The 17,481-nt window shown below is 41.2% G+C and overlaps 1 protein-coding gene across 1 annotated transcript in view; it reads right to left on the bottom strand.

Annotated features, from left to right (window-relative positions):
• The window catches only part of cdh13 (cadherin 13, H-cadherin (heart)), a 456,544-nt gene that overhangs the window by 279,824 nt on the left and 159,239 nt on the right, over nt 1-17,481 (bottom strand). The window contains exon 3 of the mRNA XM_050074237.1: nt 14,989-15,200. Within this exon, the coding sequence (XP_049930194.1) occupies nt 14,989-15,200 (212 nt within the window). The remainder of the gene's footprint in view (nt 1-14,988; nt 15,201-17,481) is intronic.

Raw genomic sequence — 17,481 nt, 5'->3', positions numbered from 1 at the left:
CATTTATCACTTGTCAACCCCTGTCCTCGTGTGCCTTCATATAAGAGCAAGTGTTCTCAGGCCATTTTTCATTTCCTCTGGAAGTGATCTTGTAGTTTTGCTTTATTTCTAAAACAAAATAAGATAATAGGTTATTAGAGAGTCAAAACTTTTACAGGAAATATTAGTAATAAAAAGCAATGATGAACACTTTACATGGACCATAAGTTCACAGGTTAGAATTTATAATCTAAAGGCCAAAACACACCGGCGGCGTACGATGTGTGTCAAAACAGCCGCCCCCATTATTTTCTATTTACAAACCCACACCGCCGGCGGCTCGATGCGCGTCGACGTGCCGCGCTGCGGCACTTTACGCTATTGTCCTATTTTTCCAGCGTCGCCGCCCTTGAAAAAGCGCTATTTTGTACTTCCCAGCCTAGCGAACTGGAGTGTGCAATAGAAATCCAGTTGACGCCCCGCAGCGCGACGCTTTTTGTGTGTGTTGGGGGCGGCACTTGACTCGCGTCAATGACGCCACCGTCATATGACGCCGCCTGTGTGTTTTGGCCTTAATACTGCATATTCCTTATCACTGACAAATCCCAGACTTTGATAATTACTTTTTTTTTTTTAAACATAGTGGCATCATGACACCAGAGGAACTTTTTTTTAAAGGATGCACAAGGGTTAAATCCCCTGCGGTGGGTCACACATAACATGTTGACATAACATGATCCCGTCCTGCCAGCTGTCCCTTTTATACAGACCTTGTTTTGGTGCTGTTACTACCTCCAATGGCGGTTTAAAGGCAAGACAACTCTGTAATCCCATTCCAGACTTATATGTTTTGTACAGAATGACAAGGCAGCATAACAGCGTTATGGAAGTGTTAAAGGGGCTATAGACTGTGGCAACGCCTCACAGACAGCCTGTCACTTAAAGCGACCACACCCTTAGTAAAATGTAAACAGGTGAGTTATAAAAAAAAAAAAGAATTCCCCTACGAATTTTCTACGGAGACCAAAACCTTTTTTTGTACCAGGCTGTAAACATCTATATTTCTGTTGTGACATTGGGCATTTTAACATGGGGGTCTGTGGGGAAAGACTCTTTCCTGGAGCCAGCTTGGTGTTGACAGCACAATGTGTCACACTCTGTTAAAGTATAATCAACAAAGCATAAACACTTTTCATCTTAGTCAAGCAGAATGCAGTGAGACACTGATGACTAATGGTTATTTCAAATATTCAATTAGCTCATTTAATTAATACTGTGCCAAAGTGATTATATGTGTGTGTACAATCGCACCTGCAGATAGTGGGGAGAGTGCACGGAAAATAATCCAGACACAACTGTTTCAAACCAGGCTCATTATAAAATGCAAAACTGCACCTATTAGACGTACGTTTACCTAATTGCACCAACACTGGGCACAATAATTGTTTATTGCTATAAATTGCTTTCATATTACATGGTTCAGACAGTGCTATATGCAATGTCATGTTAAAAAACAATACAGCAACAACTTAACTTAACAGTGTTCTTAGTATATGAAAGAAATGTACATCTGTGATAGGGATGTCAGAGGTTGACCGCTGAGAAGACTATTGAATGGTAACACATGTCGGCCTGTAGGTTAATTTTGCTGCTCTTCAGTTTACTGCACTGCACTCCAACTGGGTCTGGCAGGAGACAGACAGGTGACTTACTGCATTAATGTATGAAAGCATAGTGCTAAAGTAGTTAACATTGTGTAACTGTTTTTTTGCAGCCCAGCTAGCTAGTGCCAACCTGGCCTGGCCGGTGCGCTGTGCAGAGTGGTCAAGGCTAACATTAGCTTACCAGTGGAAACCGGAGGGTGAGCACTAGGTTTCCACATGTTATGGTGGCTAGCTGGTTGTCTGTCGGCAAAGCCAAGAAAAAGAAATTAAAAGGAAACACATTTACATTAAAAGCCATTAAAATTTCACCACCTTTAAAAGGATGGTGCGGTGCTGGAAGGAGTGCCACACCAAAAGGCCTCTTGTATATCACCTCATTTTGCCACTGGTTTATCTATCAGTCAATATGGGTGTCAGCTATCTAAAGCACAATTAACCTAAATGGACATCCTAAATCTGTAATATGTCAGTGTGGGTGTCGAAGTCTTGACAACTTGTGTTTTGAGTTTATCAGCCATTAGCACTGTAGAGAGGCATTTAATCTGTACAGTATTTATACTCATTTCTGTTACCATTGGTGTAATATTGCAGCACTTTTGAGTATCAAGAAACTTCTCCATTTCTTCCTCTTAAAACCAATTTCTAAAATAATGTCTTTGTTATCCTCTGCTGACCTGAAAAAGTCATCCATGTGATGATCCATGTTTCCCTTGACTTCCATCACAGTCAGACGTTTCTCTCATCTGCGGCTGGTACAGCACCCAGAAGGGAGGCTTTTAACTAAATCTAAGAGACCTGAGCATCATTTTCATAATCTAATTTTAGCTCTTCTACTTCACTTGTCACCTAATTTTAGGATCTATTCCAAAATTTGAACAATACTACTTATATTCTTGACCCTACAGGCTCCTAAAAGCCAAATTGGAGCCTGACCGCAATACACAGTGTGGCACTAATTGATGAGCTGGGCCTGGAAATAGTGTAAAAATGATGCTTTACTTCTCTGAAAAATTATCACTGGCTGAAAAATGATGGGCTGCTCGGTTATCCTTTTCAATCATGATAATCAAAGCACCATTAGGCAGAAGGTCTTATCAAAATGTAGTTTACTGTCATCTTCACTGCTAAATACCATTTCATATGCTTCCTTTTGTACTCTCTGATTTTAGTATTTATCTGATGTGAGACAAAGCATTGTTACAATTAGCACAGCTGTTTTTGAATAATGCACATCAATAATTGAGAGGTAAAGGTTTGTTTTGCTGCTCTTGTAAGTTAATATGACGTTAAGCCTTTTGGTTTCCTCTCCAGAACTTGCTCCCACGCATGAAAGCTAGAAAAAATGTGTAAGTTAGCAGATATATTTAAACCATTTCAGCAAAAGATGGAGGAGCCGATGCAAAAACCGACAAACAATAGACAAAGGCAGTAAACAGAATTAACAAATGACAGCTACAGAACAAGCTAAAGAGCCATGGCGTGAGTGGGATGGAGACAGAGAGAGGAAGATTATTTGTGTTGTGAGGTACAATGTGAGATGTTGTGCTGTGGTTGCAAGATGTCACGTCTTAGTCATCCCCAGAAAGCCTTACTAAACATTCAATGCTTGGTTAAAGAAAATCTATTTGCTGTTGCAGGATGAGGATTTTGCTCAGGATGCAATATTACGTTTCATTCAGTGCCCGCAAATGCATGAAACATAACAAAAGCAAAATAAATAGGCTTTTGGACTCAGATTATTTTGCCTCTTATCAGTTGTTACATTTGAATGGTGCCTGTCAATGCCCCTGAAGGTAAGAAAATGTTCTGCATAGCTGTTGTTCTGCACAACGCAACCAAAATAACACAGAACAATACACACAAACAATTCCATATCTTGGAGCATGCATTTGTTAAATTGAAATGCATTCTTCCATTAATTCATATATTGATCGATTGAAAAAAAAAAAAAAAAAAAAGGGAATAAATTACTCTTTGAATCCAGAGTTTTGCGCATAATAAGAATCATTCATCAGCTGTCTCTCTCCCTCTGGGCCTGTGTTACAGCAAAACTAACAGCTCGCGCAAAGGAATTAAAAAGTGATTCTCTCCACCTTCGCTCACAGCACTTATCAATTATCACGAGCCAATATTTCCTGCCACGATAACATTAGTTATGCCAGTAAATTCACCATGGAATGTTTCCACTCTGCGTTAGGGCGGAAACAAAGGGAGGTTTGGGCAAATGCAGAATTTAACTTTGACAGGAGCATAACACAGAGATTTCATTACCAAAACACAATTTCAAAGAGAAACCTGCTCCGTAGTACAATAATTGAAAACAGGGAAGAGGCATCAAGGCAGCTCGACTACCTTGAGTACTCTCTCAGATTGGAGATTTAAAGCTCAGCAGTCCCAGTGCAGTCAGTGCTGTCAGCAGAGTCATTCCACAAGTCAAACCCCTGGCTTATTGAAACAAGCTTTTAAATATGCCATGAGTTAGTTACAGATTCTTTAGAAGCTGCTGCAGCTCTGAACTCGTGTTTGATGGGCCACTTGAGACGGTGCAGAGGCGTGAGGTGGGGGGGGAGTGTGGGGGGGCTACAGGAAATGGACAGAAAAAGGGACAATAGATTTTCTGATGATGTGAGTCCCAGAGCTCGAGGAGCTTCAGCAGATTAATTGATAGTGAAATAATGAGAGCTTTTAACCACCCTGCCTCACTAGACGACTCTTCCTCTCTCATATCATTCTATTAGATTTAGGATGTCTTCCTCTCTGCCCGGCTCCTCCAACAATTTTTTTTTTTTTAATCTTTGTTTCTCTCCCTTCCCTTTGCCTAATTTATGCACTTCGTGACTGTGTGTGCTCTGCAATTAACAGTTAAGTAAATCTACTGCAGGATAGACGGAGACATTAAAGCATTTGTCCACCAGAAAGATAAAATACTTAATCATCTTCCCCTGATGGGTAGCTTGATGGAATCTTAAGGCAGAAAGTTAAGGAAAGACAAAAAGTAAAACACAAAATGGTTTAAACTGTGGTAATAATGTGCTGTACTGTATGTTCCAACTGTCAATGCTTTTTGTTTGTCACATAGCAACATGTTGTCCCTCATCCTGAAGAACAACCTAGGTCTTATTTGATTGTTCTGGCAATCTTTTCTTGGTAATAATAACACTGAATCTTGTTTACAATCAGTCTGATTGTCTGCTTTCTTTGCTGTTATTGTAACTTATAGAAAAGATGGCAAATGCTTCTACAATAAGACCTGAGCTATAAGAAACCACAGTTCTTCTTCAGTAAGTAACTACACATCTAAATGCTTGAGTATTGATTAAATATATAAGAATTAGTTTTTAAGTTATGCTGAACTACACACTGTGACAAGACCAATAGGCTGTAGCCAGGAGCTCTGTTAGGCTGAATGTAGGCACAGAAGTGCATTGAGCTTAACGCCAACATCAGCATGCTAACACATTACAAGTGTTAACATAATGATGCTAAGCTGTTGAAGTGTTTACCATTTAGCATATCAGATTCTAGCATTTACTAATTAGCCCTGAAGCAAAGTGCAGCTCAGAATGCTGGTAATGTTTCTTTTTGCAGGTATTTGGTCATAAAACAAAGCATTGGACAAAATGTTGACCTCATAGACACTAAATGCAAATTTAAGGATCACCACAGTTATTACAATTCGTCCTGTGGGGAACATGGATGTGTGGACCAAATTTTATGGCATTCTAATAGATAACAGACAGTAGCCCACAGATACTGGAAATTTCAACCTTGTGATAGGACATGAGGAAAAGTCAGGGGCATCGTCAAAGTCACCAAGACCATGAATGTGCGTACTGAGTTTCATGGAAATCTATCTAACTGTTGAAACGATATCTGAACCCAAGAGGTGGACAGACCTAGAGCTTGACCTCTCGCATAGCAAAAAAAAAAAAAAAAAAAAAAAAGTAACTCCTATTCTCGTACTGACAAGAAAAGACTCTCCTCCTCCAAAACACGACCACATAGCTCAATTTTACAAGCAGAAATTTTGACCTACATATATGTTGTTTTTATAGGTGGCAACCTCTAGTGGCCATAGTAGTTATTGCAGGAGCAAAGGTTGAAGTCAAGCAACGTCTGCAACAAGGTCTACTCAGGGTGGGAGGGAAGGGACAATTGGACTTTCATCCAGGAGAGCAGAGTTCATGTCCCATGTGAAACCAAAAGTCAATGAAGAGTTATTTTAACAATGTAGTGTAGTATGTCACTGTATGTCACATGATTTATGTGCACATGAGGAAGCTCTACAGAAAGGCTTGCCTGTAAAGGTGGGTTTTTAGTTGATGCTTAAACAGTCCAAAGATTTAGTAAATCTAATACACTGGGGAAGATTGTTCCAGAGTGTTGGGGCTAAAAGAGCAAATGCATGATCACTTTTTGTTTTGTATTTGGAGCGGCTGATGGATAAAAGGCCGACGTTTAAGGACTGAAGTGTTCAAGAAGTACAATAAGGAACAAGGAGATCAGAGATTTAACTGGAGGCAAGGTTGTGCAGTGCCTTATATGTAATCAACAAGATCTTGTAATTTATTCTGAATTTTACAGAGAGCCAGTGGAGGGCTACAAGAACAGGTGTAATGTGGGACTGACAGGTCGTTCTAGTTAATAGCCTGGCAGCTGCATTTTGAACCAACTGTAGAAGATTTAGAGCAGCTTGACTGAGGCACGTGTAAAGGGAGTTGCAATAATCTAGACATGAGAAAATTAAAGTGTGAATTAATAATTCAAGAGCTCTCGAAGACAACATACATCTGATTTTTGCGATATTTCTGAGCTGAAGGAAAAAGGACTGCACAAACTTAACAACATGATAGTCAAAAGTCATATGGGTCAAAGGTGGTACCAAGATTCTTAGCAATAGATTTAATATTTGGGTGAAGTGACCAACAAATTGACCACCTGCAGCGGTAAAGTGATTGGGATCAATTAAAGGAATTTATGTTTTGTTAGGGTTCAAGTGGAGGAAGCCAAAGGAGATCCATTCTTAAGTGACAGCTAAGACATCATAGAGAGAGGACAGATGATTCAGGTTATTGGGTTTAGCAGAGAAATAGATCTGTGTATAATTGGCACAACAGTGATATAACACGCTTTGAAAATAGCCAAACAAATGACCCAGAGGAAGCACGTACAATGAGAAGAGGATTGGTCCAAGGACTAACTCCACAAGAGGAGCTGAGGAGGATACATGATTGTTGATACAAACATTGAAATATCTGTTTACTAGATAAGAATGAAACCAGTTTAAAGCAGTACCTGAAATGCCAATGCAATTATGGAACCTATCTAGTTAAATGGCAGTGGTGTCAGAGGAGATACTTAAATCAAACAGATTAAGGACAGAATATTCACCTTTGTCTGCATGCATTGGAATTGTGTTGGTCACTCTCGGTAATGCAGTCTGAGGACAGTGCTTATTTCGAAAGCTGGATTGAAATTCATCAAAGATTTGATGACCCTCAGCCAACTTCAGGTGTTGGTCCTTAACAATTTTTTCAAGGGTTTTTGATAAAAAGGGTAGTTTAGAGATGAGTCTATATTTCTCTAGCTGTGCTAGGTTGAGAGAGGGCTTTTTGAGAAGTGGCTGAACCCTGGCAGTTTTGAAATTGTCAGATACAGACCCAGATGTGAGAGAGAAGTTAATGATAGAGAGCAGGCTGGGACCTAAGACAGGAAGGATGGATTTTGAAATTTTTTTGAGGGCTGTATCACAGGGACTAGAGGAGGGATGCATATTAGCTACAGTGTTCAAGGGTCTGTAAGGAGTTCAGAGCAAATTCAGGCAATAAATTAGGACTGCTGAATGGAGCAGGGGATAAAACAGGCAGCTGAAAGTTTGACTTCAGTCCATCAATCTTGCCAACAAAAGAAAGATAATTTTTTTCACAGTCATCGAACGATGCAGAAATGGCAGGAGGAAAGGGATTTACGAGTGTGTTAACAGTGCTAAACAGAAACCTTGGGTCATGCTTTTTACTATTAATCAAGCCAGAGAAGTAGGCAGCTCGTGCATCTTTAATAATCATGTTCAGTTAAAGCAATAGCTCCTTCATATGGAGATAGTGGACTTTTTTCCACCTATGTTCGGTCTGCCTAAATTCCCTTCTTTGTTGTCTGGTGTAGTCAGTGATCCAAGGGGCTCTGTTAATAACTGGGACAGCCCTGAAAGTGAAGCCAATTAACCAAGCCAATTGAGCCAATTAACTTGGTTGTTAATTTCAGTTAGGGGAGGAGGGGAATTGGCCAAACTAGGAAAGTAGCTGGAAAACGTATGCAGACTATTCATAAAAGATTGAGAGTTGATAACACGTTTCTGGGTTATTGTAAAAGGCACTAAGGGACATCAACAATGATATTTGGGGTCAGACACGAAATCATCTGCATTGGGATTGTTGATATGGATGTGAAAGTCACCAGCTATAATGACTCTTTCAAACTGAAGCACCAGAGATATCAGTAACTGGAAATTCATAACATAGCATATTGGGGTATGACACATAATTTTAAGGTTACAATTTCAAAACTGTTAAAAGAGCCAAAACTGCAACACCCCGACCTGTTAGCCTAGGTACATTCAGAAAATTATAACTGGGTGGGCAGAGCTCCACCAGAGGGCAGCATTCCCCAGGGTGGAGCCAAGTCTCAAGGTTTTGGTTTGTAATTAGATCACTAAGAATAAAAGATTTATTCAACATGGACTGGGCATGTGTCTTATAAGGGGCTTAGCTGCACTAGAATTACTACAACAGACTGTAATCAAATTTTATTGACCTAGCAGTCTAAGACACATAATGCTTACGGTAGCGAAAATTCAGTCTGGGCATAATCTTAACAGGAATATTGTATGAGCCCAGGGATGCACCGTGTGGTAGACACACTACAGGAGGTAGAGTTCTAACAGGAGTGCAAAGCCAGGTCAGTGTTGGTAGATAAGAGGCGTGAGCCTCCTAGAGAAGGATGGGGGCCATCTGGTTTAAAGAGCTGTGGCCTATTTAAAAAGGCAGCAAAACTGTCCACAAAAGGGATATCTCTGTTCCTGCAGTAACCCTTTAACCAGATATGGAGCTGGCGAAGGCGACTGAAATTTACATCACCAAAATGAGGGGGAGGGGGGATGGGGCCGGAAATAATTACCTGCCTCCCGGTGTTTAACAGACTGTCCACGAGGCACACAAAATCCTTTTCGGGGATGTCCAACTGTTGGTTGTTAATGTCATTCATGCCAGCATGGATAACGACTGCAGAGGCAGAGTTGTATTTTTGAATCAAATGTAATGGCGGATGTAATGTCCTTAATGCAGGCACCACAGTAGGAGAAAAATCAGCCAATTCTTACCGCTACATTTCGGACCACGGATAACAAGCAACTAGGGTGGGCACCGCGCCCAGATGTGTATGCCTGACCACCTGGGTAGCTGGACAGGCAGCAGGTGAGGTGCGTGCCATGGAGAAGACAAAGGACAGGCTGCCCAGGAGAGCAGCAGCCCCAGCGTCCAGGGAGGCAACAGTAGCAGCAGTGGATTCGGTAGAGCACAGACCTCCTGCAGGGGGAGAAGAGAGACAGTCCAAACCAGTGATGGCAGGGCGGTCCCGATGAGTAGCGGTCCAGCGTTGGGTGCCAAGAGTCAAGCTGACTAATGGCGGCGGTGGGTTCAGACCTTGGTTTGTGGTGGCAGCAAAGGAGCAACCGGCTTGGGAGTGGAGGCCTGGGCAGAGGATGGATGGTTGCCCAACTGTGGCTTCACTGAAATGTATTGCTTAGCTGAAGGGCATCAAATGCGTGTGGTCAGAGAGAGTATGTAGCACATCATTTGCTACTCTTGACCAGGACCCACAACTCTGAGTTACAGGGAGTGGAGCAGGCTTGGGACTTGTGTTTAGTCCAAAGAATGGCCCACATATGTTCACTCAAAGCCAGGATGTCAGTTGAAAGGATCGGCTCCCCTCTGATCAATGCAGAACCAGTTCAAGGGTGGTATCATTGTACATGACAGAGACTGAGCACCCAGTGGACGGGCTGGTGTCTCTGTTACCGTGGCGGGAGGATACCCACGCAGTAAGATGTTTAGCTTGGGCAATAGCAACGGTGGAAAACCTCAGGGTTAGCTCATCCTTGTCCTTTAGATCCTGCTTCAGACGTCTGATGTCAGCTTGCAGCAGTGAGCATGCTGGCTGACAATGTCCACAGCCATGATGAAAAGTTAGCTGTTTCAGGCCAAATCCCTAGCAAAGGTGGCTGGCTAGCCTAGCAACCAGGCTAAAAACTAACCAGGTTAACCTAGTGACAGTGGAGGCAGTCCAGAGAAAAAAAAGGCTTGCAGTTCAAAAAGTGCTATCCAGTGGTAATGATCTATCAGGTGCTGTCTACAAATGTCCTGTCTTGTTCAATCAAAAATCAGAAACTCAAAGGAAATAATGTCACGTAAGACACTTCACATTACATTACTTTAGCAACAAACATACTTATTTTAGGTCAAACCGTGATCTTTTTTCTAAATCTAACAAAGTACTTTAGGTGCAACTGCAACCATTTCACAACATTAACCACATGTTTCAAACATTAACGGTCACATACAAGGTGCAGTATTCTGTTGTCCACCCGTAGGGCTGCTAATTTAGGGAAAGGCTCCTGTGGGTCATATTAGAGAGTTTGAACATACATGCCATGTGAAAGTGATCCATGGACACACACACATTTGCACAAAGGAAAGACTATGCATGCACATTTGTCACTAGGAACTTCGCCTCCCAAACATAACTTGCCAAAAGACTAATTCACTTATATCCTCAATGACTTGCCAAGGTAACACCCATGGACTAGCTAACCAAATAAACTATGGTGAGAGGCAAACAAATGAGAGCCACTTCATGCCGAAAGGGATGGAGACATTCATTAAGCTCTGGGCTGGAGGAATTGTAGCAGCAGGACTCTGAGCACTGCAGCAGGAAGACAGATGATCTCTGAGAGAATGAAGGAAACACCAACTGTACCTGCAGCCCCTGGAAATGTTTCCTAATCAACTTAGTGTATTTGGACTAAACTGAGGTGGTATTGAGGTATATAGAGGATATGAATGAGGGACAATGATATTTATTCATAGTTTTATATGGCAGTCAATTTGCTGGCTACGGAAACAAATGTCTGTAGATTGCACAAACAAAAGGACACATTTGCAGAGAAACAAAGCTCAGGGTTGGGGTGCAGGCTCACTGGCCAAATTTCCATATAATTGGAACTGGCCAGCATAATCCTTCATGTGCCAAACCCGGGTGCAAAAGCATTACAGCTGTTTATGTTGCCCTGTAGGAAAGCGTTTGGGGTTTTTTTTCGTCCTCCTTCCATGTGACCTCGTGCATGAATAATGATTAAAAACACAAGAAATGTCTCCACATTTGGGTATTCATCAAGTTTATGTGGTTCTAGTTATTCTTAAATTCAAGAAAGTATTGCACCACACTGAATCAGAGCATGTGTAAAGCATATGAGCAACCCACAGTGAAACGCTTTACAAGTCTTTCACTTTTGGTGGGACATTCCAAAGTCTTTAGAGCCTTTTCAAGGGCTAAACATTTTCAAGTGAGGGCAATCTGGATCAATAATCTAGACTGTCTATCAATGGACATTAACTCCATCAGCCTGCCGACAGATTTAGTGCTGGGCTCAGTTGTTGCTGCCATCTGCAACAGCACTAGAAACTGACATATCTCTAGTGATGGCAATGATATGCTTATAGGTTTGGCAGAGCGCAGCAGCAGCTGTTCTCCTGGCCTCCTCAAGCAGCTTTCACATGTTCCTCTTTAGTAAATCAAAACCTTTTCTTTTAAATTCTTATATAGCTCTTTTTGGTGATGTCGCATCAATCACCGTCTCTGAGCTCTCCCACTACTCTGTCATCTTTTACTAAGGCTGTAATGCCTTGTTTTAAAATAGAAGACGATTTTCTTTGAATTACACAGAGCACTACCTTAATACCAGCGTAACTTAAGCTATTTTTTTTTCTTTCTTCAAATGTCCATGTGGTTTAAAAGATTATGGATGTGAGTGTTTCCCAAACTGCCTAATATGGCATCTCTGAGGTAGTGCAATTATGTTAATTGATGATAATTAAGGTTGCAGGAGCATGCCACATATTTATGAGTAATTAGAATTTATCAAAAGGTGCATGAAGACTGACAACAGATGCCTCTGAACATTTGATGAATTTGGCGTCTAATGTTTTTAATTTGCAGTAACAACCACTAATGTATGATTGTTTTGTGAATTAAGCCTGGTGTCTATGTTTACATCATCAAGCTAAACTAACCATCTTGTCTTAACATTTAAAGGAATAGTTTGACATGTTGAGAACTTAACTTCTTGCAGAGATTGACACCACTCTCATGTCTGTATATGAATTTTGGAGCAACTGTATGGGAGAATTTAAATAGCTTGGGAAGTTTTTCGCCAATATGGGTGGGGTCAGGACACGGAGACTGAACATGGGCTTGTAAGACTTTGCTGAAGGCTTAAGGAGTCAGGCACATGAGCACAAATTGCTTACAGTCTTTAAATCTTATTTATCCTTCTTCCACAACACGGGCGTGAAAGTGGTGGTGTGTGCGTGTGTGTGTGTGTGTGTGTGTGTGTGTGTCCTAAAGACTGGAGAATAATCCTCATTACCGATGTGATAAACAAGAAATACAGCCCAAATAATAACTGAATTAGCAAAAAGGCTAAAGGAGCTAACTCGGTAATTAACACTGGGTGAAACTGCACACAAGCTGAATAAATCTCCCATCCAAAATACTGGGTGTGTAACATAAGGACTAGTAACCTCCACACAGCCTCATTACTAAAACTTAAAGGGTCGGTCCATCTGCGTTATTTTCTGGATTTTTTAAAATTGAAACGCCCACTCAGCTGTTAGCAAAAAGCAGTGATGTAGTTTAAAGCAGCAATTGCTGATGATAATAATAATGACTGAAAGTGTTAGTTCTGATTTTTTGAAGTGGGTTTGTATGAGGTACTCACTCATAGGCAGCGTAATATTTTCACTGCTTTACCTTGCTATTAAACAGCCCTTTCCAACAGGAAACTGAAGCTGTTATATTGCTCTTTTCAAAGGCACCAGACTCCATGAATTAAAAGGAGAAATTTTAACTGGCAGAAGAAGTGAGTTGATGGTCTACCGCTGCCTCGATCAGTTAGTTTGTTTGTGTTACAGTTTGACTTTCAGATCCAAACTAATGTGGTGCACACAGTGCTGCATTGCCGCTTAAAGGGTCAAAGGAATTTGGAATCTCGATAACTCAAAATTCTTAAAGATTTGGCTCTGTCACAGGGAATCACAGGCCTGAGGGTTTATATGAAGCAAAGTCATTATGCAGAAACCAACATTAGGTCACGTGGAAAAATGTTTTCAGGAGGGCTTGGGAAAAAAGCATTTCAATGCTAAAACATATGAATTTTGACCCAAATTTGATTGATCAGATTTAAATACATAAGGAACACTACTGGGGGCGACACAATGGTGTAACTAGCCCTAAAAAGAAATCAGAATTACCGCCTCACAGGTGTATGCCTTTGCGAACCTGTCAAGTTGTACTTACACTTTACACCCATGTCTGTGAAAACATGGAATCTTCACACACACATCCTTAACCCGGCAGCACAGAAGATCTCTGCAATGAGCCCAGTTTCTAGGTGGGCACCCAAGATTAGTGTCACCAATTCAGCATTTGACAAAATATCTCTCCTCCTGCGCCTGAGTTATGACACTGAGTAATATCCAGAAAAGTACTTGAAGAACATAATGATGTCATAGTGAAGCTGACTTTTGACCTTGTGGATACAAAGTGTCACGAAGTGTTTATCCTATTATTATCCTACTATTTGTGTGAAATTTTGTCAGAATTAGCATAGGAATTCCTGAGTTATGGCCAAAACATATTTTATGAGATCACAGTGACCTTGACCTTTGACCAAGGTCACTGTGATCTCACAAAAACATATCTTGTGAGAGCACAGTGACCTTGACCTTTGACCATCAAAATCCATTCAGTTCTTTTTTGAGTCCTAGTGAACATTTGTGCCAAATTGGAAAAAAATCCCTTGAGGCATTCTTGAGATATTGAATTCTGAAAACATAATGCCTCTGGCCACCGCTGTCGATGGCACAGAGGTATAAAAATAATGCACCTGCCCTTTCACAAGGCTTTCTAGCCATAGCTTATATAAGCATAGTTAACCACCAGGTAACTGACAGGAACAGCCAATAAGGACTAAAACAAACATCACAATGACATTACAGTCTCTACAACAGTTAACTCCTCTTTTTGTCATCAGTGCACACAGTGCTGTAGGTGATGTTTACTTGGGTGAGGTTCTTTCACAGCCACCGATTGAGGGGAGTGTCGGCTGCGACACAGGGGATTTCTTTTGCCTGCCTGGGCTAAAGTTATTATAGTGGTAATAATTAGCTCCTTAACGACTGCACTGTCGGAGTCTTCTCTACAGCAACCACCTGCAGCCTATTAGTTTAGCGCAAAGCATCAATACACGGAATAAAATGGAGAATCAAGCTTTGTCCAAGAAAAAAGAAACACCTACCAACTCTTCTAAAGGTCCCTAATTAAATATTTGTTTAATCTGCACAGAAACCAATGTGTTAAAATGACACATTATCACAAGCCAGACTGCCAAACTCTTGCTTGGCTCGGCACAGTAACTTCCCTGAGTTGGTTGTCACCATTAGTTTGCCAGACAACGACTCCAAGAAGTTACTTTCCCTGGCTGAGGTATAGTGCAGCACACAACCCCCCGCAACACTGCAATGTGTCATGTTTACACTTTTTTTGTGTACGGATCAAACAAACAAGATATAATGTGTTAATTAGTCAGTTTTAGATGTGCTGGTGGGCAGATTTTGTTACCTTTTGAGGGAGCCATGCTAGCTGTTTCCTTCTGTCCCCGGTGTTTGTGCTAAGCTAACTTGCTGCTGACTGTAGATTTGCAGTACAGGCATGAGAGTGCCACCAACCTTGTCATCTAAATCATCTCTGGTCATCTTGGCAAGAAAGCAAATAAGAATATTTCGCAAAATATCAAACTAAAAAGCAGCTCACGGAGCCTCTCATTTACCCAGGGGCATTGTTATTTAATCACCGCTACATTATGTCTGGTTATACTACATTACGGTAACCTTTTCAGTCTTTAATGAAGCATAACCTTTTAAATTTTGATGAAGCATAAACAAAGACACTGATAACACACACACACACACACACACACACACACACACAAGCAGCAGCAGTCTACTGTACTAACCCTGAGAGTGTGCGGCGACTGGACCGGCAGTCCAGTGACTTCCACTTGTGCCGTGTCATCTGCACGTGCACTGAGCCCGTGGATAAACAGGACTGGCCGGCTGTACAGGACATCTCGCTGAGGAACCAGATTCAGATCTCCGTCCACGTGGAATCTGGGGTCCGACACCTCAAACTTCACATCTTCGTTCCCTGCACAGTCGTCAAACTCAACTGAAAGAAGAACACAGAAAAGGCAGGTGTTATACACTTCACTTGGAACAAATTACAGACAACAGAAATGTCAAGAAAAATCAGCCAAATGAAAGACAGTCACCGAGGTATACACTGCACTGTAAAGAAGAGAACTTGAGGAGTTGCGAAGCGATACACAAAAACAAGTAATTCTCAGATATAAACAGATGCCCTGAAGATAAACAGATACCCTGAGGAAAGAGGAGGATGTTCTAAAAGGCTATGTCAGCCAGGCTCCTATAAAAGTCACTGATCTCTATTCTCACAAGCCTGCTGTAATATTTATGACCCATTGCATGCTACGCATTGTAGACTTATTAATGTGTCTGACTTGGCTTTTGCAGGGGCTGTTGCATTTACTACAAAGAACGCAGTGGCAGCGAGTTGCAAGAAAAGATGAGGAGAAAGGATTTAAGGTACAGGAGGAGAAAAGTGTCACCTCTGAGTTACGTGCATGTGATGCGTGCACATGTGAGCATGCCTTGTCTGACTGAGGGAGATATCGCCTAGGACTCTACCAGGCTTTATCCCTTCTGATCATGTTCATCCCCTTTTTATCTCTCTTGCACACTCCCCTTGGTGTCGCGACATGATCCCCATGTCCTCCCCCACCCTCAGCCCTGACAATCCTCCCCTCCTTCATCCTTCACCTTCTCTTTACCTCGGCCTCCCATGACGCTTCCTGCTGTTGTGGATCGCGCAGGGAGGGGTACCAGAGGAAGTCTGCGTGCATGGATGTGTACACATGTTGTTGATCAGGAAAGCAGGTGCAACATGAATCACAGAGTACGGTATGACTCTCAGCGTGGGTCTGAAAGTGCAATGAAATGTCAAGCCTAAGACAAGTGTCTGCGTCAGACATATGGTGGCTTACACAAGTCTTTGTTTGAGATCAGGAATTCCCTGCATTTGTAAACACGACGTACAGGATTTTCCATATGACACAACATCAATATTAATGCAGCCACATGTCTCTGGACAGACGTGTTGTTTGTAACCAAAAACTGTTTAACTTTGGTCATCGTAAAAAAAGGAAAAATCAAGATGGGAAAGATTATGTTTCTACACACCACTGGAACAAGGACAGAGCTGTCAAGACAATGCCCTACATGAATCATCAATAATGGATGCCATGCTTTCAGCTTAGCATAACACAGAAAACTCCGTGGTAGCTCATGACCAATGGAAGGAAACCCTTTACAAAAGATGTGAAAGTCTCTTATCCCTGTGCTCTGTTCACACTGGGAGGCAATCTTTCTGAGGAAGGAATGGGTTCAGATTTGAGCCCATATTTATCAAGTTTATCAGAGAAGCCTGTGGATCAGTGCTGCCTCTCTGAAAATAAAGCACAGCTCCCATCTCCAGTGCAAAGGCTGTGCTCCTTCTCTGCTCAACCAGCTCGTTAAAGTTGAAACCAACATTGCTGCATTGTAGTGGAGCTGTAGAATCCTACCTAACTCACAATCTATTATAATCTGCACAAACAGTAAAAAAATAAATAAATAAATAAAATATCAATAATAGAAGGTGTCACACAAATTTGCATTATCAATTGTGCACAATTTTTGTATCTAATTAAGGTGTAATCTTTAACATTGTTTTTGGGGCACAACTCATCTGAAAGTTCCATGTCCTCAAAAGATCCTGTATCATGAACATGCGTTTCGATTGTGTTTTAAGTTTGTTATAAACTTGAAGGTGTAAAATAAAACCTGCGAAAATGTGAAACTGCTTCCTTCTGCTATTACTCTAGCCTCCCTAAAATTAGATGGATAGGGGATAAAAAATTGTTGTCCAGATACAAAGGTGCATAGCCACACCCCCAGTCAGGTGCATTATTGCGAGAAAAGAGCGAAGCAGGAGAATGTAGCGATGTTGCTAAAAACTGGCCACAAAAAAATGTATTATTCCTGGCTGCAGTGCATCAAACGGATCACTGCACAGCCTTCCAACACAGAAAGATGTAGCAGACAAGGGGATGGTGTCATACTTAAAAAACAAAACAAAAAAAACAATAGCCATTTAGTGTCCATTCTGTAGCTACCCCTCTATATAGTACTCTTTATTGTTAGTGGCGGAGTCCGTCATTCCCATGCAGGATTTAAGTAACCCACGGATTTACTAGGGCTGTACCTGACTCTTTTTATATTTATACATACATACATATATATATGTATATATACACATATACATACATATATACATATATATATACATATATATATATATATATATACATATATACATATATATATATATA

The sequence above is a fragment of the Epinephelus moara genome, chromosome 20, assembly GCF_006386435.1.
Source record: "Epinephelus moara isolate mb chromosome 20, YSFRI_EMoa_1.0, whole genome shotgun sequence".
Taxonomy (NCBI): domain Eukaryota; kingdom Metazoa; phylum Chordata; class Actinopteri; order Perciformes; family Serranidae; genus Epinephelus; species Epinephelus moara.
Note: the sequence above shows the minus strand (reverse complement) of the source record. Positions and strands in the feature narration are given on the sequence as shown.